The sequence below is a fragment of the Brachyhypopomus gauderio genome, chromosome 8 (assembly GCF_052324685.1).
Source record: "Brachyhypopomus gauderio isolate BG-103 chromosome 8, BGAUD_0.2, whole genome shotgun sequence".
NCBI classification, from domain to species: domain Eukaryota; kingdom Metazoa; phylum Chordata; class Actinopteri; order Gymnotiformes; family Hypopomidae; genus Brachyhypopomus; species Brachyhypopomus gauderio.
Window position 1 is genome coordinate 22,356,914 of NC_135218.1, and position 24,718 is coordinate 22,381,631.

The 24,718-nt window shown below is 42.3% G+C and overlaps 2 protein-coding genes across 8 annotated transcripts in view; both read right to left on the reverse strand.

The window, feature by feature from the left end:
* The window catches only part of LOC143521959 (complement C1q-like protein 2), a 31,666-nt gene extending 15,896 nt beyond the window's left edge, over nt 1-15,770 (reverse strand). The window contains exon 1 of the mRNA XM_077015521.1: nt 15,703-15,770. The gene's annotated coding sequence lies outside the window, so the exon portion shown is untranslated. The remainder of the gene's footprint in view (nt 1-15,702) is intronic.
* Nucleotides 11,354-24,718, reverse strand: part of LOC143521950 (uncharacterized) — a 38,950-nt gene continuing 25,585 nt past the window's right edge. For 2 of the 7 annotated variants that reach the window (XM_077015492.1, XM_077015491.1), the window contains 2 exons: nt 16,682-16,728; nt 11,354-15,770 (listed from right to left, as the gene is read on the reverse strand). In XM_077015492.1, the coding sequence (XP_076871607.1) occupies nt 15,229-15,770; nt 16,682-16,728 (589 nt within the window). In that variant the 3' untranslated portion in view covers nt 11,354-15,228. Of the gene's footprint in view, nt 15,771-16,681; nt 16,729-24,718 lie in introns of those variants that run through there. The other 5 variants (XM_077015493.1, XM_077015494.1, XM_077015495.1 and 2 more) reach the window with 5 other exon arrangements.

Below are 24,718 nucleotides of genomic sequence, written 5' to 3' on the forward strand. Positions count from 1 at the left end.
ACGGCACACGTAATCACAAGACATTCATTATATATTCTAACAAGTCACAGCATTATGGCTTATGTAAATTTACAAGTGTTAACACATACAGAAGGTTTTGATGGTCCCAAACTTAATGTTTTCACTTGAAGGAATTAATATGGTATGTTGAAGGGTCCGGCACATGAGTGTGTAACTGAGGTGGCATATGCAGCTAAATTGAACCAATTCCTGGGGTAGGGAACATGTAGACAGACAGGTGCGGGTTCAGGAGTTGAGATGGTGGTGTTGAATCAGGATTTGTGGTGGTAATGGAAGCTCAGGGAGACGAGTTCTTGGTAGCACATTCAGGTAAAACTGGGTAGTACAATCAGCACAGAGGGCTGAGATTTTGGCTGTTATTGCAGCACTAAGGTGGGTGGAAGGCAAGAAAGTTAACATCTGTACACACTCTGCGTACATGGTAGGAGTGGTTCATGTAGAACTTGGTATGAAGAGAATAGTTTATACCACTTCAGGAGGAAAACCCATTAAATATTAGGATGTAAAAGGTGTCACTATTGGTAAGAGTTGCTATCATTAAATGTTCAAGTTATCAAAAGGGGGCAGTTTAATACAGAGTTAATGCAGCTGCGGACGTGGATGCTAAAAAGAGGCAGGATATGTTACAGGAGCCCATCAGATGGTTTGCAGGGCAGAGGACAGTGGTCTCCTCTGCCATAGGATTCAGAGCTACGTAAACTACAGGAAAATGTGGTGGTTAAACAAAGGTGGTAAATGAGGTAAGGAGGTTTGGAAAGGACCTAATGGGAGACCGTTTTTACCAAGTCAATTGATTTAATCAGTGTTATCTGAAGCACACGGGACAGCAAAAATGAAGGAAAATGTGTTACTGGTCGCACCCATACTTAACTGACTTAATAGCAGACTGGACTGAAAATGTGAATATTTGTAATGCACATAACTTGTGTTTTAAGACCAGGTCTAAGCAGGTTTCCTGGGCAATAGGAGCCAGGAGATCCAGACTGACTACACTGACATGTTAATACCATACGGGGACTAAGGTATTTGTTAGTGGTCGTGGTCAAATTCTTATGTTGGGTAGAAGTATTTCCCACCAAGCCAGAGGACTCCAAGTCGGTCTGCAAAAGGTTGATAAATTACTGGATACTGCATCATAATTTTACTAAATTAGGGCGCTTAGATTATGGGAAGCATTTCATTAGCAAGGGTTTCAAACAAAATTTGGGTTTGAGACGCAAATACAGGTTGGCTTATCATTCTCAATCTCAGGCTAAATTGGAATTATAAATGGTAAGGATAAAGGTAAAGGTATGTGCACAAATGTATGTGTTTGTATTGTTGGCCAGAAGATCTTCAGTGAATTTTGTTACAGAATTCACTCCGTATGAGCTCAAGACAGGAAGAAGTTTTATGGGAGCCCCAATGCGCTTGCGACGTCCGACAGGAAAACTACAAGGTTGTACAACAACGGTATAATGCACTAATACGCAATCTGTGAAGCTTATTCTGTTCAGGTACGAGGAGAGGAGCCAGCACCAGTCCCACAACCAGACCCACACGAGGAGTCAGAACCGAAGCCACGAGCAGATCTACCCGTCACCAAGTGGGTCCTGCTGAAGGTCATCAAAAGGAAGTGGTCGGAACCCAGGTGGACTGGTGGTCCATTCAAAGTCGTTGAGAGGACATCACACGCCGTCCGACTGAGAGGCAGAGGAGAGACGTGGTACCATCTCAGCCAGTGCCGAGCGTCAGAACCACCGCTGGAGCGCGCAGAGATACGGAGCTCACAATAGGGTCACAATACCACTGTAGCGGATACATATATTAGTTTATGGATTATGAACGGGGCACCATCCTGATTGTTCAGGAACCAGTATTGTGATAACGGAGTTAGGTGGAATATGGTTTGATCAGTCTCATTACTAAAGGGTTAAGTTCTGGTTCCGCGCAGTGACCTAATACCATCGACCAAAATATGCATTTACCACCGTGACCAGATGAATAAATGTCCTCATTTATTAAATGGTTAATATTACAATTGATACAAAGCATATGAATGATTTGGCTCAAATTGAAACTAAACCTATATGTGAATCTACTAATTTAAACCAGGGATATAATAGTGAACAACAAAGAATATAAAATTAAACAACAACAGCGAATGATGCAGTTATCGACGGTCATGAGATTTAAATGTATTATATGACTATCCTAAGGCTTGCCTAACTAGCGTAGGACCCAGGGACGGACACAAGGTCTTTAGAGAGAGAATAGAAAAGAAGAAAGAGGACGTTTGGGCAGGTTAATGGTAACAGTATTTACTATTTTGGACTCCGGGAGAAATAGCAGCTGGCAACCCCAAAACAGCATATGAACTGAGCGTCTTACTTCGAAGGAGAGACGTGGTTACGCGGACCAACCGGTGCGCGTTCACGGTTCGTTTCTTGAGGCGGCTAAGGTCTGCGGAGCAGGTCACGTGAGACGGCTCGGGTCGCGGAGGCTTAGCGGTGACGTCACAGTCGAAGCTTGAGGGCGCAGACAAACTTGTGCAGATGACTTGACTGAGAAAGAAGATGAGCTTGACTTGAACGACTAGACGAAATAAAAGTACTTTTGACGACGAAACGTAGAATAAAGAAAATAAAATAAAATAAAGAAGAATCTTCTGTTGGACTCGGTGAGAGCGTTAGTTGCGGTTTCTTGGCATCGCTCTTCTGGACATTGCGGTGTTCGGCGTGAGTCCAGCGAACAGTCGCGATGGTTTGGCGTGTTCGAGTCTTTGAGTCTCGGCGACTCTGGCGAAGTTCTCCAAGTCTTCCCAAATTACCAGGCTGCCAAGCTCATTGTTTCGCTTCGAGCTAGGGCTTTTAAAACAAGTTTTAGGGGCGTAATTGTAAGGCGCTTTCATGTTCATCAGGCCATTGACCATTGGCCTTTATTAATGAATATTCATGACCTCTGCCCAGACAGGGGAGAGAAAGAGAGAGAGAGAGAGAGAGAGAGAGAGAGAGAGGGAGAGCGAGGAGTGCCCGTCTTTCCAGGTCTAGTTAATGACTTAACCAAAGAAGACAGATTAACACAATATGAAGACAAAAGGGAATTCCTAAATAACTTGTCTTACATACTATGCCTAAACAAGAACTAATTTGGTTCTATTAGTCTACACATTGAGCCATTCTCAATTTCCACTTTTGGACAACAAATGACAATGCACAGACAGGCATAAATGTGAGGTCACATACGTACACATGAGAATGATTACATTCGATGAGTAACATACAAACTAATACATAGATATGCATCAATGTGGTGTGTTTATACAGTAACACGTATTCTAATAAGATCACTTAATACTGAATACATGAAAGATCATAAGTTGTGTCTTTATATCAACCACATGGCACAGTGTTCACATTTAAATGGTCTTGTGCTCCTTTGTTCTTAAGGCTGGAATGCTGAATACTGGTTTCAAGAATAATTAATCTTTCCTTGTATGGAAGGTAGTCAAGTTCGGTGTCTCTAGACTGCATTCGCCGAGCTGGTTCCTGTAGGCTGAATCCCAATTCTGTGTACAGATCAGATTTGGAGTTACAGAGATCTCTGAAATATTTGTATCTTCAGCTCTGGATTATAACACAGGACATAGAGTGGGTTTAAACTGTGGGCGATCAGATAAGGTTGGAATTTAGAGCTTTATGGTCCTTCCTGACTGTGGTCCCAGTGTCCTTCGACGAAGGTTGGTTTTGACCAGCCTCTCTTAGATGGCCTCTCTCCCAAGCTCAGGAGATCATAAGGTCAGCATTGTAGGCTTTTGGGAGGTAAACACCACTATGGATGTGGGTCCTTTGGGGCCTGTTGCTGTGTAAAGAATCAGTCTTTAAATTTACATGCAACCAAAGAGATGTGAGTCAGTTTCTCAGTTCAGTGGGAAAGGATTCCATTTTGGGTGTCACAGTGAAATGGCGTTTAGCTGTCTCCACTACACCACCTTAAGTGAAGCACCAGGGGCTCTTCAAGGTAAAGTCCACCTTGCCCCCAACGAGGGAAAAGGAACGGAAGTTGGGGTCGGCGAAGAAAAAAAACAGAACATACTTCGTGGGCCACTTCTTTTCTTAATACCGGTACAGGTGTTGTGTGGAGTGTGACCAACATTTATATTTTGTTTGGCCTTTGGCATTGTTAAAAAAAAAAAAAAAAAAAAAAAAAAAGTTAAATTGTTCAACAGGGGACTGCCCACAGTATAGATGCTTTGCTTTTATTATTCTTTATTTCTATTGTATTAAACTGTGCTTGTCGTAAGGTTAAAAGGAGTGTAGGAGTATGAGGTTGAGAGCATACATGATCCAGACACCCTCTCTTTTCACTTAAAAGATAAGAGGTTCCAGCATCCTATAGTGTTGCAATCGCAGTACAACATTAGGCAGGAAGTCAAATAAAGATTTAAAACTAAGTATCAAAGTAATGTAGTAACAAAGCAGTAATTTAGATTGGATTGGGTCTTGGGTTTTTGTTTTGCCGTAGCGCCAGACGGAGAACCAACTATAAGGGGTTTCGGGGTTAGAATCAAATTCGCTTGTGATAACAATAGACGATACCCACCGGGAACTTTACACTTTAAATTAGAGTAAATAAAAAGGGGGTGACCAAAATAGTTCACTGGGTTGGGCGAAGGGCTGATTGGGTATACCCGCCCTTCAAGCACGAAGGTGTCAAGAAAAACTATTGGTCACCCACGAATTAGAAATAGGATAATGAGTCCACTGACACTGTTAGGACCGACGTATGGTGGAGACCTAAATGGCTAAGATATTGTGCGGCCGTGGTATCAGTAGAAGGTGTGATAATACTGCTGCTGTTAACACATGGACCACAAAACCACAACAGCACGAGGGTAAAAAAAAAAAAAAAAAAAAAAGCGTAACAGATGGTTGTATTAAAGACTATGGGGGTATAGAATTAGAATATGTTCTGGGAGAGACCACTGCGTGGACATTTGATGTCTGCAGCGTTATTAACTGTCAGGGGGAGGACGCTACGTATAGGGGATCGGATGTGTATCTAGGTTGGGATCCTATTAATGATAACCGCTGCTTTGAAGATGCGACAGCTGACATCCCTTGTTGTTCATCATGGCAACAATATTAAGCAGTTGTTTATTACCACTCATAATAAACATAACAGAACCTGGCTTACAAGGCATCTGCGGATCGGATTATACTAAATGGTCTCCCTAGCAAATTTTAGAATTAAGTACAAGCTTTTCAGGCGATAACGTGGGATAAAGTGGATCGCGGGTCAGGCAGTTGAGACAGGTATGGAGAACTGCGTAGCATGTGCAATGGCCCGACCGAAATTGATGGTATTACCGGCTTCAATATTTCCAGAGGAAGATCTCATAGTCTATGGTTGTATGATTAGTCTAAGGGGAATATAAAGGGTAACTACTACATTTACTCTTTCAATCTAAGGGAAGGAACTTTAGGCCTTGGGAACAGAAAACCCAATTACAGGATGGCTGGACAAACATTTTGGAAAGTATAAAGCTCTGATCATGTCGGCTCTCACTTCAGTTGCAGTATTTTTGGCTAAAATAATTACTTGTGGACGTTGTTGTATTCCATGTATAAGAAGTTTAGCAGAACGCCTTATCAGCACTATGATTGAACAGAGGGATCCTCAGGGAACAAGCAGGTATGATGTCACTGTTGTATCACGGGGAGTCAGATGAGAGGATAACAGTGGAAAATATGATTGTAATCTCTTATCAGAGATTAAAAGGGGGTTTGTTGAGAAAATAAGTTTTTGCTTAGCAATAACATTAGCAAAAGTATATTTTGCTCATCAATGAAATGGATATTAAAATTAGATATAACTATTAATTAGATAAATAATTGCTGCCTTAAACTATTAGTTTATACGTAATCTTAAGAAGGGCCTCACAAGGGGCCATATAGCATATTGTTGCATCAGAGAACAGTTTGGTCTATAGGGAGTGAAGTGTCTGTAGAATATGTTCTATACTGATAAGCTCCACAGAAGGTGACTTGCACCAACTGCCTGTAAGGACACCCTATTAGGTTGGGACACAGTGGACATGAAATAATGCAGAGTCATGCATGTAGGTTGAGAACTCTAACTATGACCATGCAAGAGCACTGAGGGGGTGGAGCCATACCATATATAACTTACATGTTACTAGTAACTTTCAGATCTCTCTGGTGTACATGTTTGGTGTGTGTGAGATCTCCAGAGATATCTCTGTCTTAATAAAGGCCTTTTTGGTATTGCTATAATTTTGGTATGTTGTTCCTACTATCTCTTTCCCATCAAACGAACACGCTGGGCTAAAGTGGTTGATAGAAGTTAAAGCCCCAACACTCGTTTACTGGATTTTCTACAAATGGGCATGCCATGGTTAATTAGCCTTCAGCCTTCTCTGTTGGCTGCTCTTTTTATAGCCTACATTTTGAATTATTTGTACCACCTGTATGAAAATCTTGGTACGGTAGTTGTCTGTATCCATTTCCTTTTTGCACCATTAAGTTAACCACACATTTACATTTATACTGAACATATGTGAATTGCGGTGTGATATGATTTGCTTGTAATTTGAACACAAAAGAGGAAGTATGGGTATAAATATATACCTAAAAGTATATTCACCTAAATTACTTATTTTTTGTCATAGAGTTTATGTTAATGTATGTTTGTGCACCATGACTGCGATTAGACACTGTATTCCTTTTTACACTGACCTGAATTTAAGATTAAACCTATACATTGAAATGTGTAGAAACCTCACTGATTAATGTAGTTACACTGGTCTAATGGAATGACGGCTACGAGTCATACTGATGTCTTCAGAAATTTTATTTCTCTCTCTCTCTCTCTCTCTCTCTTCTTCAGACACCGTGAAAACTACAAGAAATAAAGGTTTTGTTCAAGACATGTACTTCTCCGTCTCCTAATGTCTAGCGGTAATGCTCGTTGCTAGTATTACTAGCACAACAGGATTACATAAAATAAAACTTTAACAGTATTGTATGACACCAAATACACAACAGATTCATAAAAAGGGGTGCATTAATACATAAATTTGAACATAAGCGTTTACCGTGCCTCCTAGACCACGTATAACTATGGTGTTTCTGGGGTGTATGTCTCTCATGTTCTGCCACGCTGGTTATGACCCATAGTTCCATAGTGCCACCGCAAATATCAAGTTTTATTGGTCAACTGTTTGAAGGACGCACATTCCACACACCCTTTAACGACTATATGAACTGAAATTACAATAAATTAAATAAACATAAATTAAACATTTCAGTGGCAAAACTCTGACAGTTACAATTAACAATGAATATGTACTCTGAAGATCGAAATATAAATTACATTTGGAAATATAATTATTATATTTTTATAATAACCTGTAATCATTCCAAACTAGTAATTACAGTACTTAATTAAAAGTATAAAGATATGATATGCTACATCCACAGCAATTTAATGGATAGAACTGCAGCAGAACCTTGTTACTAGAGGTGTGCCAAAAAATCGATTCATATATCAAAAATCGATTCTCATTTACTACGATTCAGAATCGATTTTAAATGTCCCAAAATCGATTCTAAGTCGTGGTGAAGTCTCGCGTTACGTAATTACAAAATTCCGCGAGACTTTACGCAGCATGTTCTGGGACACACTCATGCGCGGAAAAGGTTCAAAACACATGGAGGAAAGAGATATTCAACCTGTCCGGTCTTCATTTAAGGCAAAAATATGGGGTTCATTTTGGTTTTTACCGAATGCCGGGGAAGACCGAACTGGACACAATGTAGCTCGTGTGCAAGGCTTGTGTAATGCGGTGAGCACGGGAGCGTTAATATAGAGAAGGGTGAGAAATAATATAGAGAAAGATGGACCCAAGTGACGGTTCGCAAGAGCAAGACGTTTGACACTCGTCAAATGTATTAGCGAGAGGGAACCGCGCACAGCGACCCAGAATGAACAAACAAAACAACACGGAAGACTCAACGCGCAAGAGAATAGAAAGCAAAACCGTGAGGGCACGGAGTAAATAGAAACAAAAAACCAATGCGGAAAATACAACGCGTGAAATATAACACTCAACCATAGTGAGATGAGAGGAAGAAACAAAACAACAACAGTAACTAAAAAACAGCGCGGATAAATGCAACGCGAAAACGAAACCAAGGTCACCAGCCGAAGTAACTGGCAAAAAACGCTGCAGCAAAATAAAACCCTTCCCAAAAATAAAGGCAAAACGGATAGGAAGACATACAGGATTGGGAAAACTTGAGATGGGTCAGGAAGCGACGCATGAGATACTCGAATAAGTAAAGAGAAAGCATAACAGAGAGAGGTGGCGAAACACCATTAAATGATAAGCAATCACAGAGAAAGCAGAGACTGGCTGAGAACGTTTGCCGGTATAGTCTGGGACTGACTCTGGTGCCCCTAGCGACGGCTGGGGGAACTGCACCCGAGCCAGCCCTGACAGCTCACAAAATGAAGCTCAAGAAATTTGGTAACAACAAAAACCATTTTATTTTACCAAAGCACTTAATTTTTGTTAATTAAATGTGAAAGACACTTAATTTTCTGTATTTGTCGTTCTGTCCTGCAAAGCAGACTGTGGTAGATCATGCAGATTTTATAGACTGAAGCAGACATTTTTATAAATCAAATCGTTTTGAATCGAAAATCGATTTTTGAATTGAATTGTGGTCCCCAAAATCAGAATCGAATCGAATCGTGAGATAGTAACTACTTGTTACTCAATTTTGTTTCCCGGATGGCGAGACTGCTCAGCCAATAGAAGCGGTCCAACTAAGCTAAGCCTCAACTCTATCCTGGTACAGAGCAGGTTTGTTCAAACGTATATGTTGCTGTAGTAACTGAGCGAGGCTTAAGTCTAGCCTCTTTCGTGGAACCGAATTTGAGCAAAATGAGCCAGGCTTGTCTTAAAAAGCCCGGCTTACTGAGTTAGCTCGCTTCGTGGAATACCCCCCTGGTTTTGTTCATGACTTTTGTTATACTTGCTCCTTCTATGTTTTCTATGTTCACTTTCATGTCACCTCTGTTCTTGGTAATAGTTCCATCGTTTTTGTGTTAGTCATTTTTATTAAATCACTTCAAAATCTGCATCTGCGTCCCACCTGCTCAGCCCTAATTGTTAAACAGATTTTGAAGGCTGGTTGATAACCATTGCTCCTCTAATACCCACACTTGACTATTGATTGTATTTTTATTTTGAGCAGAGGATATATAATACAACCATCAAGACAAAAATATAATAAAGCAATATTAAATTAACAACAAAACTAAGTTAACGACAAAGTAAAATTAAATGAACATAAATTTACATTAAATTAACAGATGGTGTTTTTTTTTCTTTTCTCTACTCATAAAGGGAGGAAGAAAACTTATTTAAATCCACCCCTTACTTCAAAATTAACATAATAGCCACTTCCCATCCACTTAAACTAAATCAATTCAAAACAAAAGAGAAAATTATGTTTGTGAATACTTGTAATCCTTCAACATAAATACCAACAACGATTGGAAAGAAAGTTATCAATACTATAAACAGCAATGAAGCACACTATACAAACAATGGCCCATTTCCACTAGGGCCTGTTTGGCGCGGTACGGTTCGATTCGCGACGGTTTGTAAGTGTTTCCATTAGTACCAGGTTCCAGTTTGCTGGTACTTTCGGGTACTTTTTTCGTACCTACTCGCTCGAGGTTCTAACCGTTCCAAAGCGGTACAGTTCTGTGACGTGGAAGAACAGCATGACACTGATTGGCCAGGGAGTGTCGTCACAGGTTGCGACAGGAGAGCGACTCCTCCGCTATGGACTCCTCAGCCATTTTTAAAACCCAAGGAGCGAAGTCTGTTCCCTGGTCAAACGCCGAGGTACAAACCTTTCTGTTAATAATCAGCGATCAAAAAATCCAGGGCGAACTGGACGGGGCCACTAGAAATGTAAAGGTTTTTAGCGAGGTTTCCGCGCTTATGGCCACTCATGGCTACCAGCGGTCCGTTCAGCAGTGCCGGTCGGTCCAAGCTAAAAAAGCTTAAAAGCGATTACCAGGCGGTGAAGGACCATAACGGATGCAGCGGAGCAAACCGCAAAGACTGGAAATGGTTCCAGCAAATGGATGCCATATATGGTCACCGGTCAGCCAGTAACGGAAGAGAAAACGTGCTGGACACGACAACGTCGGTGCTGGAGGCCACGGAGAATGGTGAGTGTATAATAATAATAATAATAATAATAATAATAATAATAATCTTTATTTGTATAGCACCTTTCATACATACATGTAACTCAAAGTGCTTTACAGTATAAATAAAAGAAACATTAAAAGGAGATAAGGCAAAGACAAAAAGACAGAAGAAAATGTTAAAAGAAATTAAAGATAAAAATATTAAAATAACATAAAAAGTAAAAAGTGAAGTAAGTAAGATAATAAAAAGTAAAGTACTTTTAAGATAGAGTTTCTTAACTAAAAGCGGATCTAAACAGGAATGTTTTGAGACTGCTCTTAAAACTATGCAGGGATGAAATGCCTCTGAGCTCTTCAGGAAGAGAACTCCAGAGCTTTGGGCCATAGTGGCTAAAAGCACCCTCGCCAATCTTTAATCGGCTTTTAGGAATCACCAGTAGATTACTGTTTGAAGACCTGAGAGACCTGACTGGAACATATCTAACCATCATTTCACTTAGGTAAAGAGGGGCAAGACCATGAAGACATTTAAAAACCATGACTAGAACCTTAAAATCTATTCTAAAGCTGACAGGTAACCAGTGCAGTGAGTGGAGTGCAGGTGTAATATGATCTCTCTTTCTCCTGCGGGTCAGAACCCTTGCAGCCGCGTTCTGAACTCGCTGTAGGTGCGAAATAGAGCTCTTTGGAAGAGCAGATAGAACAGCGTTACAATAATCTAGCCTTGATGTGATAAATGCATGGACAAGTTTTTCACTGTCAGCAGGAGAGAGCATATATCGGACCTTAGCGATGTTTCGAAGATGAAAGTAAGCTGTCTTGTATGGAGTGATTTTTGTTTCAATAGTTCCACAAAAGCAAAAGTAAATCCAAGAGCAGAAAATATGTTATGAATGCAAAACAGAAAAAAATATATCAAAAGTATATATTTTTTATATAATTGGTTATTTGAAACTTATTTTCGTTTGCATTTTGACAAGTTTTTGGTTCCATTGTTTTTGTTTTTTTGGATTTTCCCAGTAAGGTCTTTTGCTTCTGGAATCTCTCTTTGCTTCTGCTTCGTTTTTTGCTTCTGACTTTTGGAACACATTTCACGTGTGGGAGGGTCTTAGATGAAGGCGTTCCTCTGCAATCTCCATTGGTCACTGATTCCGGACTGACACAGAGCTCTGGGACCAAGCCACGCCCACCCCACCAGCTTCCCAGCTTTTCAAACATGGCGGAACGCGGTGGTTCTGTTTCACAGTAGCATGTAAACAGTTTTACCATAAAAGTTTATACAAAGGTTATAATTAATTGGTAAATGGTCTGTAGATATTGCAAATGTACACTGTATAATAACTACATTAAGCATGGCAGTTAATATTTAGCACACTTCACCAGCGCAAGCTTTTAAAAATTTTAGTGAACTGGATGCAGGCATGAAAATCTGTCACCTTGCGGCGAAATTCGCCATTTTGAAGTTTTCATATTTTGCGGTAAAACAAACTCTTATGAAAAATAGGTAGATAGTAAAATAAGAAACAAATTTTTTTTGTAGTTCTAAATGATGAACCCTGGTATTTTTTACACTCATTTTTGCCGCTGATGTTATTTATTGGTTCATTAAGATGTAATGGTTTTGACTGAGCCATCTGGAATGGCGAAAGCGGCTCGCGTTTACGGATCTGGCTCCATATATTGACAAGACAGGTCAATATTTTTCAGCGCGACATTACCGTGAGAGAAGTCAACAGGGAAGAGCGTGTTTAAAGCTAGCCTTTAAATTATTTTTAATTTAATCGCTGCTGTAGCTTCTGTCACCGTTTTGCTACATTCACAATAGTAGCGACTAGTTACTCGCTCCTCCTGGATCATTCGCTAGCGTCCCCGCGGGTCTAAAGTGAGAAGGAAACTAATCCGCACTCTGCGTTTCAATGGACTACTCTTCTTACTCCCACCCCTCCAAGTTAAAATATTTTTGTTTTTATCTCTGAGTCGGACAGTGTCTGAATGTCATGTCTGACATGTTTTATGTTTAGTATCTCTATGTTCAATGGTTCAATGAATATTGTTCACTTCTTAATAAAATATGGACAGCACAAGATGCATGTGATGTGTGTTTGTGTGTGGTACCTGCAGAACACTGAAAAACTGTGAGTGAACAAAGCTGGTTGTATATAGGGTGGCCACTTTTCAGTATTGCTTTAATTTTGGTATTTGACTTTAATTTTGGTATTTTTTACTATTATGAATTTTACTATATTTGGCATCACCTCTCGTACACCAGCTGCCCCCCACCCCCCGTCCGTCGCCATACCAGATATTGCAAATACTCATATTTCTTCCACACATCAATGTTCTCTCCATCCAGTTCACTAAAATTTTAAAAAGCTCGTGCTGGTGAGCATGCTTAATGTAGTTATTATACAGTGTACATTTGCAATATCTACAGACCATTTAGCAATTAATTATAAACTTCGTATAAACTTTAATGATAAAACTCAGTTTACATGCTGATGTGAAACAGAACCACCGCGTTTTCAAACGCGGTGAAGCTGGTGGGGTAGGCGTGGCTTTGTCCCAGAGGCGGTCTCAGAGCTCTGTGTCAGTCCGGAATCAGTGACCAATGGAGATTGCAGAGGAACGCCTTCATCTAAGACCCTCCCACACGTGAAATGTGTTCCAAAAGTCAGAAGCAAAAAACGAAGCAGAAGCAAAGAGAGATTCCAGAAGCAAAAGACCTTACTGGGAAAATCCAAAAAAACAAAAACAATGGAACGTTTCAAATAACCAATTATATAAAAAATTTTTGTATTCATAACATATACTTTCTGCTCTTGGATTTACTTTTGCTTTTGTGGAACTATTGAAACAAAAATCACACCATAGTCTTGCATGTAGTCATGATGTGTGATTTGAAGCTGAGCTCATTATCAAAGGTGACGCCCAGGTTCTTAACACATTGTCTGGCTTTCAGATTCATTTGATTTAAATAAGTCTGGACATCATTCCTTTGTGAATCACTGCCAAGAACAAGAACCTCTGTCTTCTGTTTATTTAACTGCAGAAAATTGTCAGACATCCATGTCTTTATATCATCTATGCAGTCAAACAGTGAGCAAATTGATTTTAGGGCTTTAGGTTCTAGCGAAATATAAAGTTGAGTGTCATCTGCATATTGATGATAACTAATACCATGTTTATTAATGATGTGTGGTAATGGAAGCATATATAGGTTGAATTGTAACGGCCCAAGAATTGATCCTTGGGGGACGCCACAAGTTATTTTTTGACGTGTGGAGGAAGAGGTACCTAATGCTACATAGTAATCACGCCCAGTTAGGTACGATCTAAACCAGTCTAAGACTAAGCCACTAAGGCCTACCCAGCTCTGTAGTCGATCAAGAAGTATTTCATGATCAACGGTGTCAAAAGCGGCGCTTAAATCTAGCAGAAAAAGGACTGAGAGTTTGCCTGCATCCTTATTCAATCTCAAGTCATTTACTACCTTAACTAGGGCTGTTTCAGTGCTGTGGAGAGCTCTGAAACCAGACTGAAAAGTGTCATTTATTTGATTTACTTTGACATAGTCATTCAACTGGATTGACACTACTTTTTCAATTATTTTGCTAAGAAAGGAAAGGTTAGATATAGGTCGATAATTATTAAGAATTGTGGGATCAAGATTTCTGTTCTTTAATAGTGGTTTAACCATTGCAGTTTTTAAAATTTTAGGGAATTCACCCAATTGCAGAGACTGATTAACAATCGTTAGAACTTCATTTGCTAATGAGCTCAGAACCTGCTTGAAAAAGCTTGTTGGTAAAGGGTCCAGTTCACAAGTAGAGGATTTTAGTGATGAAATCACATCAAGTAGTGTTACCATGTCAACTTCTTGGAAATAAGACATATTAAAGTTAGGCTGAGTAACTGATATAAGGGTTGATGGTCTATTAGTGCTTGTTGCTATGTTCTGCCTTATACTAGTAATCTTGTCCCAAAAAAAAAAAAAAAAATTTCAGTGATTTCAGTTTTACTAGGCTCGTAAATGATGTAATATGAACATAATATGAACGCATCTATTGTAAACGCAGGAATTTAGAGCTGTGTTTGTAGTTAATGTTACCACCACAGTCACTACTACTGTACAATAGCTAGCTCTTAGCCTTGCTAGTTGCTAGTTAGCTGTAACCATAAACAAAGCATGAGCAGCGATGACGTGCTACACATTTTGTGCAGTTACGCTATATTGTTGTTGCTTTCACGGGAATGCTTGTGTTTAATATTTGTTCTTTTTTACGTTCAAGATTCCCCTTCCACTGACGAGGCGAGCGGAGTGCTTGGCGAACTTGTGAACACCATGCGAGACAGACGCCAGTAAAAGCACACAAAATGTTGCTTGTAGTACTATAAATATTTATTTCATATAAAGCTATATGTTATTTTTAGGTAATTTGCTTTTTGCACTTTTTTTTAACTATAACTATTATTTACATATTTTGTACTTTAAATATCTATATTTCATAATAAAGTTTGATTTCATTTGATTGTATGACTGATGCTTTTTATGCAGGGTGTGTTCAGCCTGTTTGAGTAATACCAAATTATTATCAATAATTAGAGCAACCACATACAATAATGAAGATAAAGATAAATAAGATACAATAATGATATGTGTTAAGGGGCATCGACCGGTGTTGTGGTCGCATACAAATGATATCACGACACTACAACCCGCGCGCCAACAGCGACTCCACCCACATTGTGGTAGTCCACCATTGTAATGGAAACACAACGTGACCGTACCGTTCCGTTGCGAATCGATCCGTATCGAACTGTGCCGCGCCAAGCAGGCCCTAGTGGAAATGTGCCACAAAAGCTAAGAATTTCATGACTTTTAGGGATCCAGTCCTCCTGGATTAGCTTCGCACATCCTATTAATTTGACAATTACTATTTCCAAGAATAATGATTTCCCTGCATAAATCTTTTATTCCAGCTCACACACTGTGACACTATCATCATAGTTATAAATCCTGATGCCTGGCAATAGTGGTTCAGTAAATGTTGTGTGAAAGGTGTAAGTATGGTACACCTTCTCAGGAGAAATAATAAAATATGAGAGCCTGCCAGCTTGCCAGTCCAGATAGATCCCCATTCTTTTGGAGGGATTAGGTGGGGTTGAGACCACAGTCTCCTTGTTATTGTAACTGACATAGTACCCATAGTCACTGGAACAGAACAGAATCCAAGATTTGTTATTCATTCCCAGTTTGCAATCTCTGCCACGGCCTTTCCTGTTGATCCCTTTGTAAGTGACCCCTATGTAAACAACATTCCCAGTCCACTCAACCTCCCAGTAGAAGCGAGCCCCCTGCAGGATTTCTCTGCACAAAACCTCAGCATAGTATTCAAACCGATCTGGATGGTCTGGGTATGGCTGCTCCCCTTTCATCATCGTCACCTTTTTGCTCCCTGTCAGTGAGAGGGTTCTGTGTGCTGTGTTTGGGTCCAATGTGATCTCACAAGCATCTGAAAAAAGAGTGGTACAATATTATGGTGTTATTCCATTGCCAAAAGGTATCATTGAGGAGCTTTATAATAGAACACTCTTTTAATAAATGGGCTCAACTCCAACATTCACGCCTCCTTCATCTGTAGCCAAGATGTCACATCTTTGGATTACAGAGATCAGTGTAAAGTGACATCAATTCAGATAATTCATTTAGAAGTGTGACCTGGTTGCTGGACTAATTCTTCACCAAATGCATGTGTAATAACACACAAAACTATTTAAGCCATGGGGTGTAACAGAAACCAAATAAAGTAAGGACAAATGAATTCATCCTAAATATAAGCAGTAGAAACCATTTATTATTCCAATTAACAATCAAAATTTGTAGATTAAAATATTTAAGAATTCCACCCAAGCATAACCATTACTTATGTAATGACTTCCATTTACACTGACTGCTCTATCCAGATAAGTGGCACACTTTGTGACGGGCAGGGAGTGCGAAATAAAATGGAAGTGATCACACCAAGTCTCAGGGAAAAGGGAGGTTTTAATGAATAAAGTGCGGAAACCAAAAACCAGTGACAAGAGCTAAATGAAAGATATAATGACCAGCAGTCAACTGGTACAAAGACAAGACATATATAGTAGAGGTGTCAATTCCAGGTTCAGAGATTAAAAGTCCTCACCAGGATTTTGCTCAGGCTTCCTGGATTGTGTTGATTTTGCCTGGATTGCTAATTAGAAAATCTAGCAAGCTTGAGCAAAATCTTGGTGAGGACTTTTAATCTCTGAACCTGGAATTGACACCACTAATATATAGACAAACAAACGACCATGAGGTGAGGCGGATCATACGCCCCGCCCACCTGAGGGACAAACACAACGGGCGACCAGCAGGGGGCCCGCCGTGCCGTCACACACTTACATTTCTTCAGACCTTGCTTGTTCCTGCAGTCACCACCATGGTCAACACTGAAGGAAGAAAACCAAACTATTAGAACTGGATTTTATTTATTTATGCTCAGCACTTTTTGGTACTTGGGATCAGAGGTGGGTAGGAACGCGTTACATTTACTCCGTTACATTTACTCTGTTACATTTACTCAAGTAGCTTTTTGGACAAAAATGTACTTGTAGGAGTAGTTTTAATATGAAAGACTTCTACTTTTACTTGAGTAAATATGTGGTGAGAAAAACGCGACTTTTACTCCGTTACAATCGGATTTGCGCCGCGCGCTACCGTTACTTTCGTTTTGTAAATAATTAGTCTTTTCAGTGAGAAGACTGACCAACGTCTCGTCACCCGAGTAGGAGTGACCAATCAAATGAAGCCGGTCAATCACGTGATCACATACGCAAACTTTCTCCACCGTAGCAAGAAAGTGACAGAAAAACCTACCGAACATCCCTGACCTCATACAGCCAATGTTCACATTACAAACGTGTAAAAGGACAGTTATATAATGCGCTGCAGGGTTGCCAAGTTTTCAAGATCACTTTTAGTGAGATTTAAACCAGGGTGGGGGGTGGGAGTTTGGGTGGTGAACGTAAATTGTTGAGGGGGGGTGTAAAATGGACACAAATTAAGTATTATATCGCGATCGATTGCCAGTGGTTGGCGCCAGAGCGAACTAGTTGAATCATATATGTGGATCAGAGGTAAATAAACTAGATTTTTTTCGGTGTGAGAAATCGGATGTGTGGCGTGTAAGCATGTGAAGACAGTCAAATGCGTGTGTCTCACGCTCAATGCATGAGAGTTTGCAACCTTGGCGCTGCCAATCGTGTCTGCAAACGTGTGGACATTTCAGCCTACAAGAACTCAACATCAAATATGAGGAAACACGATACGATAAATTTGCTGTATGTATAATTTTGTGTAATGCTATATCTCTGAGGCATAACATTTGTATGATGTAATTATTAAATGTAATGCAGTGCAATACTAAAAATCAGTTCTCACACTGATTGTACACACTAGCAATATAGGATGATTGTCTGCTACAAATTGATTCAGTTGGTGTCAAGTTGTAGCTACACGTATTGGCTGACAGTCTCATCAGTTAGTGCCTTTGTGGAACACATTAAAGTTACACAGGCCTAATAATTAGGAACAAACAAAAATACTAGGGGTGGGACGCGATTAAAAAAATTAATCGAATTAATCGGAAGCTTTGTAATTAATTAATCAAAATTAATCGCATTTTAATCGCATTTCAGTATTTAACATGAGAAATATTAATTTAAGTTTGAATGATGAATGAATCAATGAACATAATCAAACTTCAACATCTTGTTTATTTTTCCACCAGTCTACTACACAGACCAATATATGAGTGCAGAAAACAGTTCAGAACATTGGAAATTCTGACCAAAAATGTTGTTTAATTTTGGGAGTTTTGCTCAGGATATTGGAAGAATTGAAGTAAATCAGAAGATGTTTTTTAATACCATTTTAGATGGTATACTTTTCTTAAATTTCCCAGGCCTCTGCCACAGGCATCTCCATAGTGTCTAGAAGTGGTCTTCTGCATGCTCAAAGCAAATGACTGGATCTTCCATTCATCATCTATAATATGAGCTGTCACACAAAGATCATTCTTGTTGCTAACAGAGGTCCAGTGATCCCCAGTCAGAGCCACATTTGTGGCGCTCTTCACAATAACCTGTTTTACTTCCCTTTCACAATAACCTGTTTTTTTCCCTCGTTCTTACGTACGAGGTTAAGAAGTACTTGGTGCTAAGAACGTTTTGGGAAACTCACCCCTGGACGGTAGTTCATAACTTGCATCAGTTGACGCAATGTGCAGCGCTTCTTGTAAGCCTTTATCTTCGACCACAGAGAGCGAACAACACAAATAATATGACGCGTCATGTATAAACGCGTGCGGAGTCGCGCGCTACGGTCACTCGCGAAAGTTTAATCCAGTCTTAATGGTCCAATGAAGGTAATTTAAAAACCAGGACATTTCCTCACTTTAAAAAAAACCCGGGACGACCGGGACAAGATGTGAAATGCGGACGTTTAGGTCACATTAGGAATACATTTAGCAGCTAAGTTATCATTACTGACCTGCGCGTTAAGCTGGGCGTACACTGTGCGATTTTTGGCCCATTTTCAGCCGATTTTTCACTCGTTTCGGCTCAATCGCGTGTCGTGCATCGTATAGTTTACACAGGTAAACGAGGAGCGATTCACACCTCACGACCAACTCCCGATCAGAAATCGCAGCGTCGCAAGAATATCATACATGTTTGAAATTCAAATCGCTCCTCGTGAGAGTATCGCACTGTTGAAGCAGCTCCACGAGCCGACTCTCCGCAACGAGTTAGTCGTACAGTTTGAGCTGGAGCTGAGTACACGATTTAAAATATCGTACAGTGTACGCCCAGCTTTAGCTGCAACATGTTTTGCGTTGAGGTGGTAACGAAGGGTGGAAGTGCTCCTGTGATAAGCGAACTCCTTCCTACATAAAGTGTAAATAACACTATTTTTGTTTGAACTTCCATCTGGAAGTTTCTTATATTTAAATTTCCCATCCACCAGCGTAGCCTCTTCAGTCATCTGCATCATGCTCATCTTATCGTGCGTCCATATAATCTGTAGGCCTATGCCTGGAACTCGTGCACTGAGAAACATTCCACGATGCAAAAGTGTATCGTGCGTTAAAATGCGTTAATTTTTTTAGTGCGTTAATTTTCCTGTAATTAATTAATCGAAATTAACGCGTTAAAGTCCCACCACTAAAAAATACATATTATTTATAATAAATAATTTATATATATAATATTTATTTATAATAAATTATTATTTTTATCATTAAAAGTCATTGTTTCCCGTCATTCAGTTTCTCATGATGTAATTTACTGACACGAGACAGTACTCATGCATTTACTCACTACTTGAGTAGCTTTTAATCAAAGTACTCTTTTACTTTTTGTCACGTATGGCTACGCCCCCTCTCCCCGCTGTCACTCCAACGTCTCTGTTCCCCATGGTTTTGTTATTCTCTGCCTGTTTATCCCGCCCAGCTCGTTGTCTCTGATTCCTCGTTTGTTACCACGCCCCTGTCATCATTGTTTGCACCTGATCCATTTTGGTGTGTCACGTCTAGCCCCTCCCTCCTCCCTGGTCCCGCCTAGCCCCGCTCCCATTCGTCCATCCGTCTGTCTGTCACGCCCTCGTCGTCAGTCTCACACACCTGACTCTCGTTTCACCGTCTTGTTTTCAGTGCATAAAAACCCCCTAGTGTTTTACCCCCGTGTCGGTCATTCCTTGTGCGTGAGTTCCTAGTCTCTCCTCTGTCTTGCTTCCCTTCTCTGGTTCTCATCCGATTTTGCTCCCTCTGCTCTTGTGTTGGTTTTGTTCCTTATATGTTTCGCCTGTGTGTTTGTTGGTATGTTCCCCGTCCTCAGTATGTATACATAGTTAATGCATTCGTTCTCTGTTTGGTTATTCTTTCGTGTTCCAGTTACTCTTATATCTCCTTGCCCCTGTATTTAACGTTGCTCATGTGTTCACGGTTTGTTAGTTGTACGTCCTCATGTATTCATGTTCCCTGTTGTTTAGCATACCCGTTTTGTTGTATCCCCTCCCTAGAGTTTCAAGTAGCAATTGTTTGTGTGTTACGCTGTATCCTGTTCCGTTGTGGTCTTTTATGATTTTGTTCTCTTTGAGTGTTTCCCTTAAGAGTGCTGTCTGGTGTTGGTTTATTCTTGTTGTATTTATTAAAACCCCTAAACTTGCATTTGCGTCACACCTGTCCCCTGCCGACGTTACAGAATGACCGACCATAGTATGACGCAGCAGGAGTCTTTTACCTCTAGCAGTCCCTTAGTTCCTGAGGAAAAGGATTATTTCTTATCCAATCTGGATAACCTGCAGACCTTACTGGTCAAAGACTCGAGGGGTAAATACATTGCCCTACCTTCGCTGGCCCCCTGCCCTGAGGAATACGATGGGGAGACCATGCCTGCTGACAAATATATTATGCAATGCACACTCTATATCCGATTGTTAACTTGCCCTCCGCCACCACAGGATGTCTTGGTTTTATTTATGCGCTCTCTCCTAAAGGCCAAAGCGCTTGAGTGGGCGAACTTAGTATTGTCCAAGCGCATGACTGAAGCCTTAACGGTGGAAGGGTTTTGTAAGTACATGCGCACCAGGTTTGCTGGTGTCGCTGTACAGCCCTCCTCCCATCAGATTAGGAGACATGCTACGGGGGTGCTCCCCAAAGGATTTTTTGGGGGTGACTGTGACCGAGGGTGTCCTCCCCTCAGGGCCCAACTGGACGAACCCATCGGACATGCGGGGAGAAGTATGGACCAAAGGGTACATTTCCCCTCTTCTGTCCCCCACACTAATGCCTCCCCAGCCTCCAAACTCTCTCCGCCTATCCAGGTCTCTACGACCACCAGCGACGCCCAGGCCTCCACACCTCACGACGACGCCGCCACGGCCGTCCCTGCCTCCGACGACGTCGCCACGGCCGTCCCTGCCTCCGACGACGTCGCCACGGCCGTCCCTGCCTCCGACGACGTCGCCACGGCCGTCCCTGCCTCCGACGACGTCTCCACGGCCGTCCCTGCCTCCGACGACGTCGCCACGGCCGTTCCGTTCGCTCCGGCTGCCGCGCCCGCCGGTGACGTCGCTTCGGTTGCCACGCCCCCCGATGACGTAAGTGTGGCGGACACGCCCCCCGATGACGTCGATATGGCGGACACGTCCTCCGATGACGTCGGCCCGGTGGACACGCCCTCCGATGACGTCGACCCGGTGGACACGCCCTCCGATGACGTCGGCCCGGAGGCTCCACCCCCTGATGACGTCGGCCCGGAGGCTCCACCCCCTGATGACGTCGGCCCGGAGGCTCCGCCCCCTGATGACGTCGGCCCGGAGGCTCCGCCCCCTGATGACGTCGGCCCGGAAGCTCCGCCCCCTGATGACGTCGGCCCGGAGGCTCCGCCCCCTGATGACGTCGGCCCGGAGGCTCCGCCCCCTGATGACGTCGGCCCGGAGGCTCCGCCCCCTGATGACATCTGTGCGGTGACCGGGCCACCCGATGACGTCGCTCCGGCGGTCACGCCCGCCGATGACGTCGCTCTGGCTGCTACGCCCGCCGATGACGTCTGCTCGGCGACGCCGCCTGCTCCCGCTCCCCGCCGGCGGCCCCCGCCTGCTCCCGCTCCCCGCCGGTTCCCGCTCCCCGCTGGCGGTCCCCGCCGGTTCCCGCTCCCCGCCGGCGGCCCCCGCCGGTTCCCGCTCCCCGCCAGCGGGCCCCGCCTGTTCCCGCTGCCCGCCAGCGGGCCCCGCCTGTCTCCGCTGCCCGCCAGCGGGCCCCGCCTGTCTCCGCTGCCCGCCAGCGGGCCCCGCCTGTCTCCGCTGCCCGCCAGCGGGCCCCGCCTGTCTCCGCTGCCCGCCAACGGCCCCCGCCTGCTCCCGCTGCCCGTCAGCGGGCCCCACCTGTTCCCGCTGCCTGTCGACCGGTCCCTGTGGCCCCTTTGCCGGTCTCCGCTGTTCCTCAGCCAGACCTGCCGGTACCCCTGGACCCTTCCTCGGCTCCCCTGGACTCTCCTCCGGCTCCGCCGGTGCCCCTGAACACTCCTCAATTCACACCAGCCCCCGCAGTGACTGCTTTGCCCGCCTGTGGGCCTGGAGCTGGTTTTTTGCTGAACTGTCCGGACACTGTCCCTCCTGTTAACCCTGTTTTACACTCACCTGTGTTCCCTTTTTTGCCCTGTCCCCTCCCTGGCTTCCTGTTGGTCCCCGTTCCTGTGTGCGTGTCTGTCCGCGTCCGCGTGCCTGTCCCTGTGTCCGTCCTTGGTGGTGACGTTACATGGTGTTCTGTGTATATATAGTCCCTGAGTGTCCCTTGTCCCTTGTCGGTTGTTTTGGATGTTTGGTTGTTCTCTCCCTCGCGCTGTTGCATTCGTGTGCCCTGTTCCCGGTGTTTTACTCTCTGTTGGTTAGTTCTGTGTTCAGTGTTATTTCAGCCTGGTTTTGTTTCGTGTCTGTCTTTATCATGCCCCTGTACCTGTCTCATCTGGATGGCTCTCCCGTTGTGACCCCTGCCTGTGACTTCGACTACGATTATGGAATGCCCTGTAATAAATCTCGCTCTTCTCAGCGTTTGTGTCCGCCTCCCTGTTCTGCCCAGCGCAGATCGTTACACTTTTACTCAAGTAAATTTTTGGGATGCATATTTTTACTTGAGTAAAATTTGGTTCAAGTAACTGTACATTTACTTGTGTAAAATTGTTGAATACTCTACCCACCTCTACTTGGGATCAACTGACATATGTAAATTAAGTCTCCGTCTTCTCCAGTACCATTATACAGAAGGGTCATTCTGACTTCAAAGACTAAGCAAAGGGAATGTCCATTTGTCACTGAATAAAACAGGTAAAATGGTGATCTACTTGATATGATACTTCCAGGAAGAGGAAGTAGGATTAACATTATCATTCATAGGAACTACGTGGCCTAGCTCAAACCCTCTAAAACATCCCCATTACTGCTTGGCACAGCCATAAAAACCCATTTTATGAAGTTTCTGATGTACAGCTCTTCTGCTGATGTCACTCCCAGAGGCAGTCTATAATGAGCGATACGTTAGCTGCTTTTACCCACTATGCACATCAGGCACTCAGTAGCTTTGATAGTTTTATTGACCAGGGTAGCATGGCTGAAATTTCACAGAATGACATGTGAAAAAAAGTGATATCTTCAACAATATTGAAATACACTATATTGCCAAAAGTATTCATTCACCCATTCAAATGATCAGAATTAGGTGTTCCAATCCCTTCCATGGCCACAGGTGTATAAAATTAAGCACCAAGGCATGCAAACATTTTACAAAAATTTGTGAAAGAATGGGTTGCTCTCCGGAGCTCAGTGAAATCCAGCATGGAACTGTGATAGGATGCCACCTGAGCAAAAAATTCAGTCGTCAAATTTCCTTGCTCTTTGTGGTAACAGTTTGGAGCTGGCCCGTTCCTCTTCCAACATGACTGCATAATGCAAGTAGGGGTGCAGGAAAAAATCGATTTGAGCTCAAATTGCGTTTCTAACATTGAAAGATTCAGAATCGATTCTCATTTTCAAAAAATCAATTTTTTTTCGGGTGCGGGTGTGCCTTCCCAGCCACCGTAGTGCTAGGCAAAACAAGGAAACAGCTTTGACTATGCACAGGCATGCAAGCCGGCTACAATGGGTTGTGTAGTGTATGGTATTTGTTGTTGCACCACTAAAGTATGATGAAAAAGAAGTCCAAACAGCTCCGCGGTCTTTGAAAGCAACCATTTGGAAACACTTTAGATTTTACCGTCAACCCGGCCTGGGTAAGCACATGCATAAAGACGCTACAGATGATATTTGTGTAACAGAGTTAAAATGAAAGTAGGATAAACACCTGTGTGAATTTTGTCAAAATGAATATATGTATAGTTAGTTAATAAGGTATTGTTCCCATTTTATTTGCATATGTATATAAGAACTACAATACCCTGTGTCCATAATAACTTAGAGGTTCCGGTTCTATTGTCTATTCTATCTAGTCTTCGCGCGCTCCCTGCTTCAGTTGAACGGATGTTCTGCTGTAGGTAGGTCAAGCAGAGAGCGCTCCGGTGTTAAAGATTTATTTTTAATATATATGTATATATATACACACAATACATATACTTGATCTATCAATGAGTTATAATACTCTTCAGGGTCGCAATTATTTCCGTTTGATATTCATTCACCACATTTGATGCGCTATTTTACGACGCCATGAGACGTTATTAGCGTAAAAACCCGCGCTATATATGCTAAGCAGCGGTGTGAGTTTTACAGGAAGCTAATTTCTTATGAATGTCGAATCGCACAATCACTGAAATGTCTTGTGAATGTAGGAATGATATGGTTAGTTTTTTTGATGTAATAATCACTATACGATCACAGTTTTCTGTTATT